The sequence below is a fragment of the Lissotriton helveticus genome, chromosome 3_2 (genome assembly GCF_964261635.1).
Source record: "Lissotriton helveticus chromosome 3_2, aLisHel1.1, whole genome shotgun sequence".
Classification (NCBI taxonomy): Eukaryota; Metazoa; Chordata; class Amphibia; order Caudata; family Salamandridae; genus Lissotriton; species Lissotriton helveticus.
Genome location: NC_136062.1, coordinates 127,629,432 through 127,650,014, shown reverse-complemented (window position 1 = coordinate 127,650,014; position 20,583 = coordinate 127,629,432). Strand labels below are relative to the sequence as shown.

Genomic DNA, 20,583 nt, shown 5'->3' with positions numbered 1-20,583 from the left:
ATTAGTAAGAACTCAGAAAATATTTATAAACTTAGTAGAACGTAGCAGAGATAATTTAACCTGAAGTACTGATATATTGCCTAAACTAACTCCTTGTAAACTACCGCAAGAATAAAAAGTACTAGAAAGAATGGCTTCACTAGCTTTAGATTGGCAACATAAATGTAAACTTTGTACAAATAGGAAAATATCAACTATTAACATGTATTTTGTAGGTTCTAGCGAATATGAACATTTTTTAAATGAGTGAGAACTGGGGAAGATACGATTTTGAAAGAGAAAACGAATTTGAGAATGGGAGAATGAGGAGAGGTGCAAATGAAATAGTATGTGATCTTTTTGGAGCCGTAATACCTTCAGTAGGAGTAGCAATAAACTCAAAATTAAACAACGTTCTACTATGTTTGATAAATTAGCCACCAATAAAGCTGGGGGTTTTCTGTTCTAGAAATTATATCAATAACATAAATGGTGATTCAAATTCAACTTGCCCCGGATATCCTTCTCGTAAAGGAGGGCATAGTCTGTTGATTATTAAAGGTTCAACACTATTGCACCTACATACAAGACAAGCATTTACAATGCAATGGTTTCGCCTTTTGAAAGGTTTGAGCTATTGGCATAGTAAATGACAACATTTTTATTTATGTGTTGGTTTTGAAAATAGATAAATAAATGGCATTGTCATTTACAATGCCAAAAGCTTAATCTCTTGCAAATGCGAGACCTATTGCATTTGCACCCACACAGAGCAACACACAGAGCCACATGCACCCACACACACGGAACGACACACACACACAGACAGAACCACACACACAGAACCACACACACAGACAGAACCACACACACACACAGACAGAGACAGAACCACACACACACACAGACAGAACCACACACAGACAGAACCACACACACAGACAGAACCACACACACAGACAGAACCACACACACACACAGACAGAACCACACATACACATAGAACCACACACACACAGAACCACACACACACACACACAGACAGACCCCCACACACACACACACAGAGCCACACACACACAGAGCCCCACACACAGACAGACAGAACCCCACACACACAGACAGACCCCCACACACACAGACAGACCCCCACACACACACACACACACACACACACACACACACACAGACAGACAGACAGACAGAACCCCACACAAAAAGGTGCACTCTCTTCTGCAAGAGGTGCCAGCTATCCTAATACGGTGCTGTAAACAGTATAAAGAAGTGAAAGGAGGTTTTGAGCATCTCCCTTTTCTCAGACTACCTCAGCTATAGAACATTTTGCATACTCTAATCACTACCTACTTGTCATTCTTTAACCTGACCACCTGAACATATCAGACATCCAGTTAAGCATAAACATGAACTGCATTACTAAAGCAGTAACACCACTGGTGGGCTTTTGGGGAAATCTCTTTGGCCAGACTTCAAGTCAATGAACTGCTAGAGATTATTTTTTGGGACTTAAATGAGGGGATTAACTTTTTTTAGTTCTGATAAATTTGTAAGAAGGAAGCATTTCTGAGACTCACTGTTTTTATGAAATCTTCTTCTTCCTGTACTTGAAATATAGATGCCTGAGCTGCTCACAACAGCCTACTAAAGCATGGGGCAGCAGTTTGAGCAATACTATGTAAATGGTAATAAAATCTAAAAATCATTGCTGGGCTTGCTAAACTAGATATGTGGCTAAAGCAGAGTGGTAGATTGCATTTTTACACCATAATTTAACATGATTGTGTCTTCTCAATTGAATGTCTTATGCTGTCAAAAGCAGCTAGATATTCGGTCAACATAACATGAGCTAATGTAACATACTATGTAAGGTAACATAAACACATTAACATCATGCAAACAGCACAACAAAGCATAACATACCAAAGTATGATTGAGAGTAACATTACATAACAGGACATAACAATGATATCTAAAATTGCATAAGAAAACTTACTACAACATAAGTTAATGTAACGTAACATGACATAAGGCAACATGCCCGCTTTATCATAATGTAATACAGCTGAACACATTACACAGCGTGCATTGTATGACATAACATACCATGATGTTGCACACTACGTTTTCACAAGCAAATTGTGTGTGCATTTGATCACTAAATAATAAGCAATTATTCGGTACCCTATATTGATTCTTATTAATACCCGACTCAGTGGTAGTCATTGAAAGAGGTGCACGTGAACTGAACTCTATACACGTGCACACGCATCTCTGCAGGAGGTGCACAGCACACTAAACTATATGAACTGTTATGACGGGGATAAATTAGAGGCTAAAAACCTGCTGAACAAAAGACGTGACAGGCGCGGCACCCTGCCAGACCTCAGACAGACGGTTACGGGCAATCCCAGCGGTCGTCTGATTTATTGCAAAGCACACACGGTTCAAGTGCAAGTGAACGGGCACGGCACGTGAATTCTGGACAGAGAAACTCGTCGAGTGGAACGACCAGTGGACCCTAGGGAGCATCTACAAATGATCAGCAGAAAATTGTAAACGCAGTCTTAACGATAGTAACCAAACGAACACAGATGGCTGCTACATATGTTCAGATATGGCATAATAATTACGAAACAAAAATACTTGGTGTGTCGCTATTTATTTAATTCTAAAATCTCTGTACCAAAAAAGCATCTGTTAATGGCAGTTCTTGTGCTGCTAGTGCTACCTTAATGCACTGGGGCAATGCAGCGCTTTTCACGCAAGGGTTTTCCTACTGGTGGTTAATTGCTGCGGATTCAGCAGCGGTGATGTGAGCTGTAAGATGACTCTCGAAGGCTGCAGTGCTGGGTTGCATGCAAGCTCTATGTATGGAGTGTAATAAATCTACACATATCCCACTTGCGAGTAAATTTAACCATGGAACACAATCCAATAGTCAACATAAATTGCAACTATTGCTTCATCTATAGGGAGTGGCTTTGGTAAAATGTCATTACTGCTGGGATGGCAAAACAAGCCCTCACTCAAAGGAAAAAAAAACGAGCGGCCGCGAAAGTGAACAAACGCGCGGCTCGAAAGTGAAAGGACTGCGACGGACACAGTGCTGCAGCTTGATCGCTGGGGATCGCCCGACTGGTGGGCGTATGAGCAGCCCTGATCGGAGCTGCGGCAGCGCTCACATTCACGAGCCCAGACTCAGGGGAGCGGCCTGCGAGTGCTCCTGGATGGCCGGAATAGAATTGCAGCGGAACTGTGAGCCCCGAGGGAGGACCTACCTCGGCTGACGTGTGCGAGCGGTGAGCCCCCAGCAGGTGGGCGCCGCTCGCTTTCCTAGGCTCTTAGAGCTACTGGAGTTTTCATTATCTCCCGGCCCGCCCGGCCATTGTGTCGGGTGTTAAAGCGGACCACGCCATGAAGGCTACTGCCCGGCCGCCATCTTCAGAGAACTGACCAAAAGAAACCACAAAAAAAACACCGCCCACCACCGCATGACGTACGAAAAGGGGTGGGATGAGTAAAAATTGCGGGAACGCCCACGAATCTGCTCCGGCATTGACGGACAGATCTCTGTTCCAATGGCTAGCCTCCATTTATGAAGCTAGCCAATGGAACAGAGGGGCGGGACAACACACACATACTGTAGACATAAGATTTCGCCTGCACGAAAAGCTGCGCAGTGCGCAGCTTTCGACAGGCGAAACCTAATAAAAGCAGAGGCTAAGAGACTTACATCAAAAACATCACTAATATAAATGATAATTTAAAAGCTGATGGTGCATGGACAACAATGGGTACGGGATTGTCAACTGCTTGCAACTAGTTAGGTAATTTAGGAAACGGATTGGTAATTTCCATCGTAATACCTTTAGTGATGATCTCTTTGTAAATAATGTTGATATCTATCAAATTTTGCAATTATCGGAAAGATAAACAAGGAGTAAAAGGAACAAGAACTGATCTTGAAATAGAAGTGAAAAGAACAAGAACTGATCTTGAAATAGAAGATGAACAATGTAAATACTATGACAAAATGAAAATCATGGAGGAGAGTAGAAGGAAGAGGGTAAAGACAACAAAGCCATTATCTGTGATGAGATCTGATGAGTAGATATTGTGATGGCTTGATTCACCATCAGAGCAGGGCTTTATAGAGAAAATATTTCAAAACTACATTACATGACATTTTATCAATTTATGCGTACAAAAAGGGGAACTGGGGGCTTTTTTTCACCAGGTACAGCATACAAGCCCAGCAATACGTAAATACAACAAGCATTTGCAATGCAATAGGACTCGCATTTACAAAAGACCTAATGCATTGCATCACGGACAACAGGAGCAGGGGGGAACACGGACAACAGGTGGGCGGGCGTGGGTGGCGAGAAGGCATCTAATTACTTTAATACTGGTCCTGCTATTTCTAGAATATTTTAAGGATATCAAACTCCTGTCATTGTTTAAGTCAAATCTGTTGGCATTGCCACACCAGGTCTGTCGCCATCATAGGAATGAAGACCATGCCCACCCAAGAACCCAAGGTATTAGCTGAACGAGGATGGCAGATGTTATCACATGAACCAGTATCTCTCACTTCACTTTATATGCCTTCAAACCCCTGCTGAGGGCACATCTTTTCTGAAGCAGCTTAGGTCATGAGTGCCTAGTGATCCCATCAAGAAATTTGTGAGCTTTATTAGTGCCCTAAGTCAGTCAAACCGACACATAGCATGCACAACAGTATGCATACTTGTAACCCACACAACATGTTCACTTGTAAAGCACAAATTCACCCAGAAGGGTACCTTGGCATTAAAATAACAGATGTACAACAGTCCTGGCTTCACGTTCACTCAAACCCCTTGAACCATGGCTTAAACCACAACTAACACGTCTCCAAGCAGCAGGTCATTTCGTATCAAAAGTCTACAAACTACTTAACCCAAACGCCGGGAAAGCACAAAAACGTAATGAACTAAGAAAGAAGAACCCAACAATACCGGAATTGAACTTGACTGGGACAGAATTAATGCAACAGCTCTTGTGAACAAAGTTTCTCCAATCCTATCACAAACAAAGTTTTTGTTGCTTAAGAGGGTGTTCTGGACACCTCAAAAACTGTTTAAACTTAAATTAAGGGATACCCCAAAATGCTGGAACTGTAATCAGGCTGAAGGTGACCTGTCACACATGTTTTTTCATTGCCCTTCCCTAAACAACTATTGGAATAACATTTTCAACTGCATAGAACATATTTTTAAAATCAAGCTGCGGAGAGAATTTATCAATGTCATTTTAGGTGCTGTAGACCCAACTGTGACTAATGAGTATGATCGACAACTGCTAGACCTGCTTCTCACCTTAGCTTGTAAGGTTATACTGTGTAAATGGAAGAATGCTCCTTTAAGATGTGGCGAGAGTGGGTTTCTTGTATCAGAGGAGTAGACAATAATGCCCTACAATCCTCCCCTTGGCGTGCATCCACTAAAAAAACTTTTGGAAATCTCTGGATGCTTCCTCCTTTTCGTTCGATCCTCCGTAGAAGGAATACTAGGTTCTCTTACTTGCATGTAGGTGACCCGAATATGCTCTGAGAGACATAGTTGATGGCTTGCTTCCTCCTACACTGTAGTATTGCGACACCGACAAGAACTCAGCATGGGCTCTATTCGATTTCTTAACGTAAAGTACCAGTGTATGTGCTATTTCAAATTACCTTTCATGTACTTGTGTATTTTATACTTTATTTATTTCATGTATATTTGGCTCAGTTTGTAAAACAATTTCTTGGCTGTACAATACAGGTATAATGTCATAAATGTACATTTTTACAATGTTATCTTATACATCACCTGTCAAGTACTTCAGTGTCAGCCATATCCGTACGTATTGTATGTAGTTTTTGTACTATGCTTTTTGTCATTTACTTTCTGTTTCTCTTATGTTCCTTTCTTCAATAAAAAAGATTTGAATAAAAAAAAAAAAAACCAGATGTACATTTTTACCCAACGGCACTCATTTTATCACCTTCAGAAGATGAAAGTCTGAGGTTAATCACAATGATTCAAACCTGTGACCATGATGTCAAGCACAGACCCCCGTAGTGGATGCATTATTCTAATGAGCCACCAGACCTGGCTAATGCACTGTTCCAATATATAAAGTTAATATAAAGCTGAAACGTCCTCAATCTAATATTCACTTAAGCGCAACGGCAGATGACAGGATAAGTGTAGAACTCTCGACATCATGCATGACCACAAAGCATTTCTCACATAGGTTACCCAAAAAATCTAACACCCTTCCAGCCAAGTACAACCCGCCCTCTCAGTTTTATGAAGCACTGAATAAGTACAAATACAAAACAATGCTCGCCCTTTTTTAATGTATTACTGCAAAGGTAATGTTTTTAAATAGGCACATAGTGCAAGTCTGGAAAGGGAAGAGAAGATTTTGCTCTGCAAGGATTAAGGGAAAAATATGAAATATGACAACTGTGAGAGGCATTCATAATATGCGCTGGGGCTGCTGTGCTGGGTGAACAGACCCCTCCCTCTTGGATAAGCGGTTACATTAGCCAAGATTAGCCGCTCGCCACATTGAAGAGGGACCTGTACAGTCATGCCAGCTAAAATGAGAGGTGTTGGCTTATAATAATACGTGGAGGAGGCACCCTTCATTCAACAGCTGAACATAGCCAGGCTTGGTAGATGGAGAGGGGAGGAAGGGGTTGCCGCTTGACAGAATGTCAGGCAGAAAGAAAACACACCTTTAAACTTTAAGCAGTTTTTTTTAAAGTCACAGATTCCAAATCATCAGCCTCGAGCTGAAGAAGGGATATCAAGGAGGTAAATAAAAACAAAAACAAGCATGTTCAGAAGAAAAAGCTCACAAGTTAAAGAGCGAGCGTGTCTGTCAGCCAGTGTCTGTTGCAGCGCCTCTGCTGCTAACACGCCCGCGAGCGGTGCGCGTGCGCCACTGCGACACACGTGACCACATGGCCTATTGGTGTCTATTACGCGCACCAAGAGCGTAATAGACACCAATAGGCCATGGGCGGAGCAATGCGCCCGCCTGTGGCCTATTGCGTGCAGTCTTTCATTAAAAGACGCATGCAAAGGCCAATAGCTGCCCACAAAAGAAAAAGCACACGCACAAGCATGTGCGATTTTTAGGCCATCTTACAAACCCCGTTTTTCACCAGTGCAATGCAGGTCTTGAGCCCTAAAAAGGGGTATGCAGTTCCTGAAAGGATAAAACAGGTTGTGCGTATAGACAGAGGCGGAAGGGGGGGGGGTATCCCTCTTTTCAGAATTAGGACCCTCACACACTCAGCCAGCTAGGTCCCATGCTTCATCATTAGGTCTGCTCCTCAACAGGTCAGCGGTGCAATACCCAACGGTCACCCATGAAGGGACTCTTTGGTGGAGATCTTTTATTCCTTGCCAATGGGTGGAGAGCCGGCAAAGGTAGGAGTCGCTTTGCCGGCCGCTATTTTGCCAGAGGTCAACCCCTCCGTAGAGGCTGCTATAATCAAGGCTCCCAGCAAGAATATTATCTGAAGTACAGACCCCATTTCAAACCCCACTGTTTTGTGTATTCCGGAAAAGGTGATACAGAGCCAACGGAGATCAGTTCTCAGGTAAGAACTTTCAATTTTGGCCTACTTCTCGTGGGAGGCAGGTTGGAATATTGATTAGGGACTTCGTTATTCTTAACCTCAGATCCTTAGGTCATTCCGAATATTCAGGGTTATTGCACAGATCTTTTTCAGATTCCGACGCAGTGTCATGTTCCCCATCCTCTTCGTTTCTCACAGGATCAATTTCTACTTGTTCAAGAGAAGGTGAAATCTCTGTCACAACATCTGGAATTTCTAGGTTCTCAGTCTATTCTCCAACTCCCTCAACAAAAAGTGGATCAAATAAAGAAGGCGATGCATCACGCGGTCTCTCTTACTCTGTTTTCCCTCAGATCGCTAGTTTGTCTAGTAGGACTTCTGGCTTCCTCCTTTCAAGCCATTTTTCCCGGCTCTCTGCATTACAGGGCCCTTCAGAGGCTACATATTTGTCATCTGAACAAACGTTTTGCTTACTTAGATCTGGTAATTCTAGATTGAGAATCCAGGGAAGAGCTTCATTGGTGGCTGAGTCACTTAGATGCTCGGAACGGGAAACGATTTTACATGCTGCCCCAAATCTAATCTTAGAGTAAGATGCAAGTCAGACAGGATGGGGTGCAAGCTGTGGTCAACCCTAAAATGGAGGTACATTGTCTCTTAAGGAGTCATAATTGCACATCAATGCTTAGAGATGCTTGCAGGTTCCTTTGCCATCCAGGCCTTTATAAAAAGACAGGGCAAGTACTTTTCTGGATGGGCAATCAGTTGGTGGTCAGGTACATAAACCGTCTTGGAAGTACAAGGTCCAAATCTTTGGCAGTTCTTGCCAAGAGTCTTTGGGAATTTTGCCTACAAAGGAACATTTTTGTCAAAGCAGAGTATCTTCTAGGCAAATTGAATGCGGTGGCTAATTGGTTTTCCAGATAGCTTCACGTTTTGAGCATTTCAAAACTTTATCCATCAGTGTTCAATCGACTTACTTTGATCTTTGGCACTATTAGAATAGACAGATTTGCTTCCTGTGTCAATTCTCAACTTCCTTCCTTTTTCAGTTGGAGACTGGACCCACTAGCTCTTGCTACAGACACGCTCCTTCAGACTTCGCCTCTGTCCCTCCTTTATGCCTTACCTCCATTCCTTTCTATTGACTGAGTCCTTGCTCAAGTCCACAGACATCAGTCGTCCCTTATTCTGATCACCCCCAATTAGCAGTCTGAACCTTGGTATCCAACGTGATTGGAACTATCGGCAGACCTTCCGGAGCAGAATCCTCCTTTTCCCAATTTACTTCTCAACCTTCAGGGTCTTAAGTCTACTTTTGCAGTTCCAGACATTGGGACTCTTTTCCTTATGAGCATCTTTAAGGATATGGTGACTATGATATTAACTTTATGTTTAGTTTTGATTTTGTCTTCAGAGCCTCATCTTGTTTGACTCTTGCACGAAAAGAGAGCGTGTTGCTCTTAGTCAAGATAGTTATTGTTATACTCAACATCTTATTGGATGCAGTATTGTGATGTAATACAGTACTCCTTTCCCACGGTTTTCAGGGTAATGATATTTTCTTTTGGCTGCTGTGTTTATTAAAGCAAGTAAAGAAAGCATAATACTCGCCTCTGTGTCTTTAATAAAACCTAGCGTTTCAGACACCATGGCTAGTAAAAACCCAATTGTAGTGCAAGTATACAATAAAATGAGCTAGGAAGTTGAAACTTAGACCGGTGATAGTCAAGACCTTAATGAATTTTGGAATGTAGAAACGATTTTATGTAAAATGGTTTTTAAGAATAATTTACATGTATGGATGTTGAAACATCTGTGGAGGAAGACCATAGCTAACGCTAATCAGTTTTGTGTAATACACTGGTGAAACATTTTTATTCTTTTATTATTAAAGAATAATTTGATGCATTATAGTTTATTCTAAGTTAAATTCACTTAGAAGCTGAATTATGCATTTTAAGCATAAAACATGTTCTTTCTTGAGCTGCTGTTTTTTTCCTTAGCAAGCATAATAATTCATTGACATTTTGCAAATGTTGCTTTATTTGTTCTGTGCATGTTTCAGAATACAAACAAAGGACATTCTTTCAAACATCATGGTGGAATAGCTTGGTTGGAAAATCAACTCTCATCCGATGCCATATTCTATTACATTGTATATTTCCAACGATTGACTAACCTGTGAGTCCTGGAAAGCCAAGGAGTTCATATGAAATGCTTGGGAAAGAATGCATGAGTAACTAAATGTATTTTGTGGTTACATACGTTGGACTGACTAGTGAAGTGAGACCATGTCGTTAAGGTGTCATAATCACTATAAAAGTAGAAACCCCAACGGAGGGCCAACACCTCTTAGGTAATGAAACGCTATACTATATTTTCCTTTGGTGCAAGGCAACGCTCACATTTTTCCTAACGTGGACTGCTTTTTTCCAACGCTGCTACATTTATGCAGTCGACTTAAAATTTGTTGTGCCAAACTAATTGATTTGAGCTTCTTTTTGACAATGCTCACGGCCTTGCCCTTAGAGGATTTTAAAACTGATTCTTCTACCCCTTTGCTTTGAATCTTTAGATAGGACTAAACTAACTAAATGCTTTAATGGTTGTAGAAGTTGGTAAACTTTCTATCTAATGTTTGTTTAAACCATCTTCTTTAGATTTGAAGCACTGATGAAATGTGTAGTCTTGCACTACTTGTTTTAATATTCTTGACTGAGATGCTTAAGAAATTGCTCATTTATATACATTTCGGAACATCAATACAATAAATAACGTCCTAAATTGCCCGAGTCTATTATTGTGTCCTGGTGTTCTTTATTTAATACTGTATTGAATTACTCCTTTAATCTAAATACATTGTAGGGAAAATCAGTTAATCTTTTCAGAATATACAGTTCTGCTTCTTCTATTTTGTGTCGCAATAGCAGAGCTCCTAGTTTGTTTTGTTCTTGTTAAACTTAATTTCTTTGGGAGATTGGGTCTCCCTACTGTGATACTTTACTCTTACAGTATGGTCCTGAGAGCAGTGTATTTTATACTTATTACAAATTTGTGAGTTAGTTGCTAATTAATGGTCCTCATTTGTTGGCTAAAATTGTGTTTTCGACATTCGAATTCCCACCGCTCCTATCGGCAGAGAAAGATCCATCACAGGACCAGTCGCCTCTATGGTGAGGGTAATTTTGTAGTCCATCTGATTGTAGGAGGCCCAGTGCAATTAGAGGGATAGAGGAGTGAGTAGTGAAGTGGAAGTTAAACTTGAAATACTTATACCACTTACACTGGATCACTAGCATGAAACCAACAACATCCATATTCAGTTTAGTCCTACCACCTGAAACAATGTAGGACTGTTACCCTTAGTGACAACACCTGAATACACTGTGCGAACAAGGTTTGTGTTTGTAGCATTTGACACTGTTCACTTAAAAAAAATGCCACGTTTTCATACACATCACAAAGCACTTTGTTCCAAAGCACCTGCACTTCACCTCATCACTCCAGACTAAGTGGAGATTAAATATGAAATTAAGGCACTTTAGAGCGATTAAAGTTAGGACCGCGCTGCAATCCTTCAAAGTGCAATGCACGGTGTACCTTGCGGACCAGTATTCGCGAACACGAATAGAACCCCTCAAAAAACTCAACGTTGTGTAGAAAAGTCCATTGAATTGACATGCAGCAGGTGCAGTACACAACAGAGGAACAGTCCCCCCCACCTCCCACCACAACGAAATACCAGGTGCACAGCACAGCTGGGACCTTCCTGCTAAAGGACACAATGCGCTTCGCTCTAAATTCCCGTCAGAAGACAAATCACGCACAAGTGCAACATCATAATTCGGACACTTTGACGACTGTGCTGCCCCTCCCTCCGAAAAGGACACTCACCGGAGGGGGCAGGAGGTAGGATCGGAAGGTAGGCTTCGGGGGTTTCATGGAAAACATAGTCGTCTCCCGGTGGGACAGAAAGTGAGGAACCGCCCGTAGCTCACCACTGTGGATCCTGGCGGCAGTACCCCCCTCAAACAGTGGCCGCTCGTGACTGGTTGTAACGGCCCTCTGCTGCGCCTGACTATCGGATCCCACAGAGCGACTTTATCCCCGGAGGGTGCACTGCAGGCAGTACTCTCCGGGGACCTGTGAACCTGCTCTGGCAGCCATGGGCTGGGGCAGCTCACACCCTCAGAGACATAGACAAGGGACTAACTGAAGAGGCTGACACTGGAACGACATAAAAGTAGGACAAGCGTGAAGGGCGGAATTCGCTCACTTGAACAATAGGAGTGTGGGAGATGAAGTATTATAGACACAGAAAAAGTTTATGCACATTGCTGTGTCCGTAGCCTACGTTTAAGAGGTAACGATGTGAGTAAATTCGTAGGCAGTGTTTTTTCAGTACAATTTCCTGCAGTACTGTAGTCTTTTAAATAAGATAAAGCGTTGATTGTTTCAGAACACTGCGCGTGTGAATATCCATTCAAACAAGATAGTTATAGTACTGAATACATTGAACATAAATGTGACGCTTGGGTAAACACATTTTTTGATTCATTACCATCTCTCTTCTCACAAACACACTCCATTTCAAGATGGCCGTTCCTCTACTGTCTAGAGGTTATGTTGCTGCTTTAAGTGTGCGAAATAGACTGCGTAACAAGATTCAGATTTTTCAGATTTCAAAACTTTATTCGGCAGTTCAAAATAGCCATAGGAGCATACAAATTATGCATTGTCGTGCAAATACTCTATAAAAGAAAACAACAGCACCTCAATTCATAACGCCGTCACAATTATTACAAGCTCATAAAATGAAATTTTACACATTTACACTGATCACAATCAATTTGAATCTCTGCTGCAAAATAAAAAAATATTAAAAGGCTAATGCAAAAGATTAGTAATAAAATCAGTCCACTAACACAATGCAGCATAAATTGCTTAGCCTTGTCAGTCAATCAATCAATCAATCATGGCATTTATAGAGCGCACTACATACCTGTGAGGATCTCAAGGCGCTTGGGGGGGACGCTGCTACTGTTCGAAGAGCCAGGTCTTGAGGAGTCTCCTGAAGGTTAGGAGGTCTTCGGTCCGCCGCAGGCGGATGGGGAGGGTGTTCCATGTCTTGGCGGCGAGGTGGGAGAATGATCTGCTGCCGGCGGTCACTCTTCGGATGCGGGGGAGGGTGGCGAGTGCGCTGTCTGCAGAGTGGAGCTGGCAGATGGGGGTGAAGAGGCTGAGTCGGCTGTTGAGGTACGCTGGTCCAGTGTTGTGGAGTGCCTTGTGTGCATAAGTGAGGAGTTTGAAGGTTATCCTCTTGTTGATGGGGAGCCAGTGCAGGTCTCTCAGGTGGGGTGTGATGTGGCTGCGGTGAGGTATGTCGAGGATCAGGCAAGCGGAGGCGTTCTGGATGCGTTGAAGCCGTTTCAGGAGTTTGGCCGGGCCTCCTGCGTAGAGTGCGTTGCCGTAGTCCAGTCTACTGCTGACTGCCTAATACGACGCATCAAGTGTTAGACTAGCGCATTTTTTGGGGTGGCCCACATCATTGCATTAAAATGCATTAATCCCACGTATAGGGCCTTGACCATCTGTGCACTGTGAAGGGATGAAGCAGAGTGGCAGTAACTATCGGAGCTGCATTTAATTAAGTGCTCAGGGAATAAAGGACAGCATATCCCCACAACTGCCTCAGTCTGTCATTTGGTACAAAAGGGGGTGGTGATGGACGGCACATCTGAACCAATCAAACACTCACACCCAGTCAACAGATCTGGGTTTAATCCATCACCGTTCTTTAGCCAACTCTGCCACCCCAGTTCAGACATGGCCATATGCAAATCAGTCTGACCCTGTGCCTCAGAGGAACAGTCCAGCCCGAACTGCCAAGCCATGCCTTCCCTGGACCGGAAACAAGCTTCCTAGGACCTGTTTCTGGCATTTCAGCCGTCTTCAGCCAGGCTTGCTTGAATCCAGTGGCAAAGTGAGCAAGGGACTAACGTCTGAGCATACCCTGCAACTTATGGCGAACAGTCTGTCATGTGGCCAGTAATGTTAGGTCAGACGACAGTGATTGGGACATTGATGGCTGAAGGTCTTATTTTCCCTTGTTGCGAGCCTGCCCAGGTGCCACGTGCGCAACCCGTAGGTTGTTCTGGGCCGTGCCGGTGAGGTTGTGCTGGCAGACTCCGATGCCCGATGTTTTCCCTTCACTGCAGCCGCCCCCTCCATCCCATCCGGACATATTTTCGGCAGCCTGAACTGATTTGAAGCCCTCTGGTCATGTGCCTTTTTCCCTGTCCGGTGGAGAGGCCCTGACTGTAGCCCTAACGTGTAAATTTCACACAAAGACGGCATTATGGTTCAAAGGGAAAGATTACAGACACTCCCTCACCAAAGCCTCCACCTCTCAATTAATGCTGGGCCACCAAAAATCATTGCAGACCATGCGCTTGGTGGCAGTCATTCCCACATGGCCCAGATGAGCAGTTTCAAGGATTTTAAGTCTAAGACACTTTGGAGGAATTAACCTCCCACCCCTGACAAAGTCGTTCTCAATAGAAAGTTCATCAGCCACTTTACAATAAGGCTGTAAATCAATATCGATAGACTTTTACTTAGGCCAACCAGTAACAACTAGGTTTATAACTTGCTTCAAAATGGGATCAACCTTTAATGCATTCAGCCATTCATTCATATTGGGATAAATTACTGTGTCTTCAACACTTGCAATAATGCACTCTTCAATATCCTCAAGCTTCTTATAATGCACATCGCCATCCTCTTGAAGTCTGGATAAGAAAACTGCCTTTATATTCTTAACACATGCAATATGAAGCACTGAAAAATTGAACTCCAGCAGTTTGGTGGACAGACGTGCCAGTCTGGCTGTGGTTTTCCTAATTTTGTTGCCCAACAAAATGTCCACCAAAGGCTTATGGTCTGTGCTGAGATGAAACTCTCTTCCCCATACATAAGATTGGAACTCAATTCCCCACACACAAGCAAGCATCTCTTTCTCAACAGAGTATCTAAGTTCCACCTACTTCATTCTTCTCAATGCAAATCCAACTGTTACTTCTTTATTTCCCACCATTTGAGACAAAATAGCCCCCATGCCATAAGAACTGGCATCAGCAGTGGTGTAGGTATCACGACCTTCAACATACGCTTGAAGGGCCGGAGCAGCCAAAATACTTTCCTTAATAAATTCAAAGTGCTCTTCACACGTAGAAGTCCCCCAAAAATCTGCACTCTTCTTTAGAAGACGTCTAAAACACTCTGTAAGATCAGCATAGTTCTTTATTAATTGGCATTGAAATCACACAAACCCGTAAAAGATCCTATTTGTTTCTTATTGTTAGGATGAGGAGCATTTCCGATGCCTTCAACAATACTAGGCTTTGGTTTGACACCCTAATCTAAAAGAATGTGACCAAAATATTCAATTTCATTCACCGCGAAAATGTACTTGTGATCTCTAAGTGTTACACCATTCATATGTAATGTGTTAAGGACTTGTTCAATAATCTCATTGTGTCAGTATGCACCAATATGTCACCCTGAAAGATCACAACATTGGGTACATCCTTGAACATGTTGGTCATGACATTTTGAAAAACCGAGGCTGCCAAGGCCAATCCAAATGGCATGCGAGAGAACTGAAAGGTACCATCAGTAGTAACGAAAGCTGTTAAATGACGAGAATGCTCATCTAAAACCACTTGATGATATGCTGCCGGCAAATCAAACTTGGAAAACCATTTGGATTGACCAACTGCAGTGATTAATTCATCAATTCGTGAGAGGGGAGAACTTTCAGCCCAAATAGCATTGTTTTTTGTTTTTTTTAAAATATTTTTATTCGCATTTCAAAATAATACATCAGAACTTTCATTAAGTATACACAGTACATTTTGCACAGTACCATTCCATCAGAAACGGTTACAATTATTGTACAGTCATAATTACATCTTATTTCAACAGTCGAGGTAGGATTTCTCACAGCATGCATTGTTCCTAGGGGCCTAACCGAATCTGAACTGGTATCGTCATTATCTGAAGGAGGTTCGCAGATGTTTCCTCTATATGCATTCCATGCCCCCCAAATTTTATTCAATTTTTTAGGACAGCCCCTATTGCGAAACACCGCCCTTTCTGAAATCATAGCTGCATCCATATCATTCTTCCAAGCCGTCAATGTAGTCCTCTCTGCTCCACCCCATCTCTGCGCTATGTTTCGCTTAGCTATCATCATACCCAGTGTCATCCAACCTTGTCCTGAACGTGTAAGATCATTGGGCTCCCATATATGTAAAAGGCAACGCCTGGGGTCCGGCAGCAGGGAAACTCCCATTCGATTGAGACATAGTTCTCATTACCTGTTTCCAGTAATCAGCTATTCTGTGGCAGTCCCATATGGTGTGATAAAAGGTCCCTTCCTCCGCACAACCCCTCAAGCAGTATGGATGAGCTATCCATCCTATCTTATGTAAAGTGCTTCTAGTGTAGTAGGAACGATGTAATATTCGCAATTGCACTAAACAGAGACGTGAGGGGATGCCTACTTCCTTCGGGGACGCCAGCGCCTGTTGCCATTCCGAGTCATCAATTTCCCCACAGTCATGAGACCACTTCTCCCGTAATGGTCCTGTTGGGTCGGGTAAATTATTTCACCAGCTTACGGTAAATTAGGGAAGTCGCTTTCGATGGCATTTAGTCTGTCAATATTCTGTCCTCGAGAGGGGACGCTTCTGGGACTTCTGAGTCAGGCGTCAGTGCTGTCATTAATGCGAGGCGTATCTGTATATACCTGAACTGTTCTGATGGGGCTAAATCATATTGCTGTCTTAGGGTCTCAAAGGATATTACTTGTCCTCTCTGCCACATATCTCCAATCGTTGATATGCCTATAGCATCCCAACGGTCGCAGCCCCTGGTGTGCCTAAGCTTCCCCAACCTCTTTGCGTCCCACAATGGAGTAAGCTGTGTCAATACCCCCGGCCATCCCAATCTTGCCTGCGCCGCATGCCATATTGTGAGTGTGTGCATTAATGGTCCAAATTTTGTGAGAGATAGTTTTTTATCATAAAGGGGAGCCAGCATACCAGACAGACCCAACTGTGCTCTGTCTGCCTTTAGAGCCGGTTCATATTGCGGAAGATGTAGCCATTGATTAATGATTTTTAATTGTGCTGCCCAGTAATAAAGACATATGTCCGGGAGCGCTATACCACCATCGTACCAGCCTCTTACTAACTTGGCCTGTGCAATACGCACGGGCTTATGACCCCATAATAGAACCGATACCTGCGCCGCAATCGTTTTAAAGTAGGTGGTATGCACGGGGTATGGCGTGTTTTCCAAAATATATAGAAAGCGGGGCAGAGCCGTTATTTTAAAAAGCGCCGCCTTGCCCAGCAGAGTTAGTGGCAGTGATTCCCAGTGTCGTATGTCTCGTTTGAGACGTTCAAGTGGGGGTTGCAAATTGTGTTTGTAGAAGTCGGCAGAGTTAGCTGTGATGTAAATCCCTAAATATTTAAACGTGCTGTTTGCAGTCTGCAACGGGCAGCTGTCCGGTAGGCTCAGCGGTGGGCCATGAAGTATATACATGATGGACTTGGACCAATTGATCGAATAACCGGACGCCCGTCCATAGGCTGTGCAGACATCCACAAGGGTGACTATAGAACGCCTAGGGGAGGTGAAATATAGCAGGATATCGTCTGCGTACAGGGAGATCCTATCCTCCCAATCATTAGTCCACTAAAGGCCCTGAATAGTAGGTTCCCATCTTATCCACTCCACCAGAGGCTCTAAAACCAAGGCAAATAGTAGTGGCGACAGCGGGCAGCCCTGACGCGTGCCTCTGGCCAAGGGGAAATCTGTTGAGATATGGCCATTAGCTGTGACATGTGCCTTGGGCTTCGTATATAGTAGGCGGATCTAGGCACAAAACTGCGGGCCAAAACCCAAATGGTGCAGCACAGCAAATAGAAATGGCCAATGGACCATGTCGAATGCCATATGTGTGTCCAGTAAGAGTATTACTGCCGGTTCTTGGAGGTTTTCCGCACGCGCCATTACTCCATGTACTCTCCTTAAATTGAGTGCTGTATTTCTGCCAGGCATGAAGCCTGATTGATCTTTATGTATGAGTTTAGATAAGTGTGGCGATAGACGTAGCGTCAACAATTTAGCGAGTATTTTGGCCTCAGCATTCATGAGGGAAATCGGCTGATATGATGTACATTGTTCTGCCGGTTTCCCAGGTTTTAATATAGCTACAATGGTAGCTGTGCGTTGGATAGGTGGAAGTTCTCCAGCCTCTAGGCTTTCAGCAAACATATTCAGCAGATGTGGCGCAAGTGAGTCTGACATTCGTTTATATAATTCAACTGGTATGCCGTTGGGCCCCAGTGCCTTGCCCGATTGTAATGCTTTAAAAGCTAGTATGACCTCTTCCGTCGTGGGGTCACCCTCCAAGGATTGTGCTTCTTCTGGGGTTAATTTGGGCATCTTAAGGTCTTTGATGTATGTTAATGCTTCCTCCTCTGAGATTGTAGAATCTGAGGAGTATATTTTCATGTAATGTCGTACTAGCATGTTTACTATTATGTGTGGGTCTGTAGTAGGCTGTCCTCCCTCCGCTGCAAGCTGCGCTATCCATCTGTCTCGCTTCTCCCGTTTGTCTAACCACGCCAGTAGTTTACCTGCCTTATCTCCGACGTCATAAATTTTGTGTCGTGCGTTAGCCAGTTGTTGTGTGGCCACTTCAGTCAGGTATGCCTTGTGTTGGAGCTGTGCTATCTGTAAGCTATGGGCCGCTGCAGGGGTTGGGTCATTAGTGTGTTGTGCCTCCGCGTCTATTAGTGCAGTTTCTAGAGCTAGAAGTTCCGTTTGTCCCTCATGTTTATGATTGACAATAGAGGCTATTGCCTGCCCACTGAGTACTGTCTTATAAGCCTCCCATAATGTGACGGAAGAGGCCACGGAACCAGCGTTGTCCTGAAAATAGTGTTTTGTCACCTTTTGCAGTTCCTTCCTAATCTTGGGATTGTGGAGATAGCCAGGACGTATTGGATAGGTCAGGCGCCCTTTCTGCTGGTGGTGTATGTAACTAATCAGGAGAGGGGAGTGATCAGAGACGCCTCTTGGCTTGATTTCTGCACTAGCAACACTGCAAAGGCCTCCCACCGACCCCAGAAAATAATAATTCTGAAGAGGCTGTTATGAACGCCAGAGTGATAGGTAAACTGACGGTCCAAAGGGTGATACTTCCTCCAAATGTCCACAAGTCCCATAGCGGTCATGAAGCTTCCCAGACGTGACATCCCTGACGTAGCTGCTCTTAGGGGGAATCTATCCATTGAATCATCGACAACCAAATTAAAATCCCCGCCAACTAGTAGTTCCCCCTCCGGAAGTCCCAACAGGAATGCACTAAGATCTGTGAGGGCCACCGCTTGCAAGGCCGGTGGTATGTAAACAGAAACAATATTGATAGGTTTCCATTCCCACTGTGCATGTATGGCAGCAAATCTACCTGCATTGTCAGACTTGACTGTCTTTACGATTAAAGGGAACTGCTTTTTTATCAGTATACCAACCCCTCTAGAGCCTGAGGTAAATTCAGAGTGAATCGCCATTCTATAACCCCATCTGTCCAATGCCTTGGTAGACGTGCCCGTGATGTGTGTCTCTTGTAAAAGCACCACCGCCGCTCCTCCCCTTTTTATACATTGTAAAACCAGGCCTCTTTTAATTGTATCACCGAGTCCGCGGATATTCCACGTGAGTATGGACAGGGACGGGGCTACGGCAACAGGCCCTCCCTGTGAACTAGGTAGTGAGTCGTCCCCCATTATTATATTGAAAGGATCCAGGACTGTAAGTGACCTGTTTGGCATTAAGGCTAATAGAAGTTTCTGTGAGTAGTGATACCGCGCAAGAATAACCACATATGTGCATCGCATAAGCAATAAACAAAAAATATATTGAACTTTCCCCCCCTTCACACCCCCTCCCTTCCTCCCTGCCTTGCGGACTTAGAACTGCCCGCCACCCCAACTTAGCAGAGTGCTTAATACCCCCGCCCTGAAACTTCGTTGCTTATAAGAACAGGGGTGGGAAAGTCCAAGGAAGACCAATCATCCCCTTCCAGTCCCTGAGTCCAGATCCATCATTAGTTCCATTGTCGCTAGCCAGGGGAGATGAGCCCTAATCAACAACCCAATGCAGTTCATCATATAATAAACAAAAGTAAGGGGAAAATACTTCCCTTGTGTGTGATGGAATAATTCCCCGGAGTCCTTATTCATATTAGCCTCCTCCCCTCCTCCTGTCCAAGTTCTTCAGAGTCGCCGGTCTTTCCCTGTTGTCTTCGCCTTCTGCCCTGTCGACTTGACCCCTCCGCCGATCACCACCCTTCAAGCCAGTCGTGTGCCTCTTCTGGTGTATCAAAAAAACAAGTTTTCTTGTCAGCCACCACTCTGAGTCGTGCTGGAAATAGCATAGAGTACGGCAACCTCTGAATTTCGGATCCGTATAGGCGGCGCCACCCGCGCCGTCTGGAGAATGGGGTCCCGGTCCCTAAAATTAAATATACGCGCCAGTACCGGCGCGGGGGGGCCCAGAGTCACAGGCGTCCTCCTGGTACCCTGTGGGCCCACTCCACAGAGAAAAAGTTCAAAAGGCCTTTAGGTAGTAGCGCATTTTTTATGAGATCCTCTACGTAGTGGTCCATGGCTGGTCCCCCCTCCGACGCTGGAAGCCCAATTATGCGCACGTTATTGCGGCGGGAGCGCCCTTCCTGTTCGTCCAGCTTGTCCGCCATTCGCCTATTGTCCTCCTCCAGTTGTGTTATTCTCTTAACCAGGAGTGCCGTGTCCGTAGTGAGAGATCTCGTCACTTGCTCCACCGCAGTGACTCTGGAAGACATTTTTTGCAGATCCGCTCGTAGG

At 44.0% G+C, this 20,583-nt stretch overlaps 1 protein-coding gene across 1 annotated transcript in view; it reads right to left on the bottom strand.

Moving 5' to 3' along the window:
- MTMR10 (myotubularin related protein 10) overlaps positions 1-11,831 on the bottom strand; it is a 434,430-nt gene extending 422,599 nt beyond the window's left edge. The window contains exon 1 of the mRNA XM_078684918.1: positions 11,516-11,831. Within this exon, the coding sequence (XP_078541044.1) occupies positions 11,516-11,572 (57 nt within the window). The 5' untranslated portion in view covers positions 11,573-11,831. The remainder of the gene's footprint in view (positions 1-11,515) is intronic.
- Positions 11,832-20,583: the final 8,752 nt, after the last annotated feature.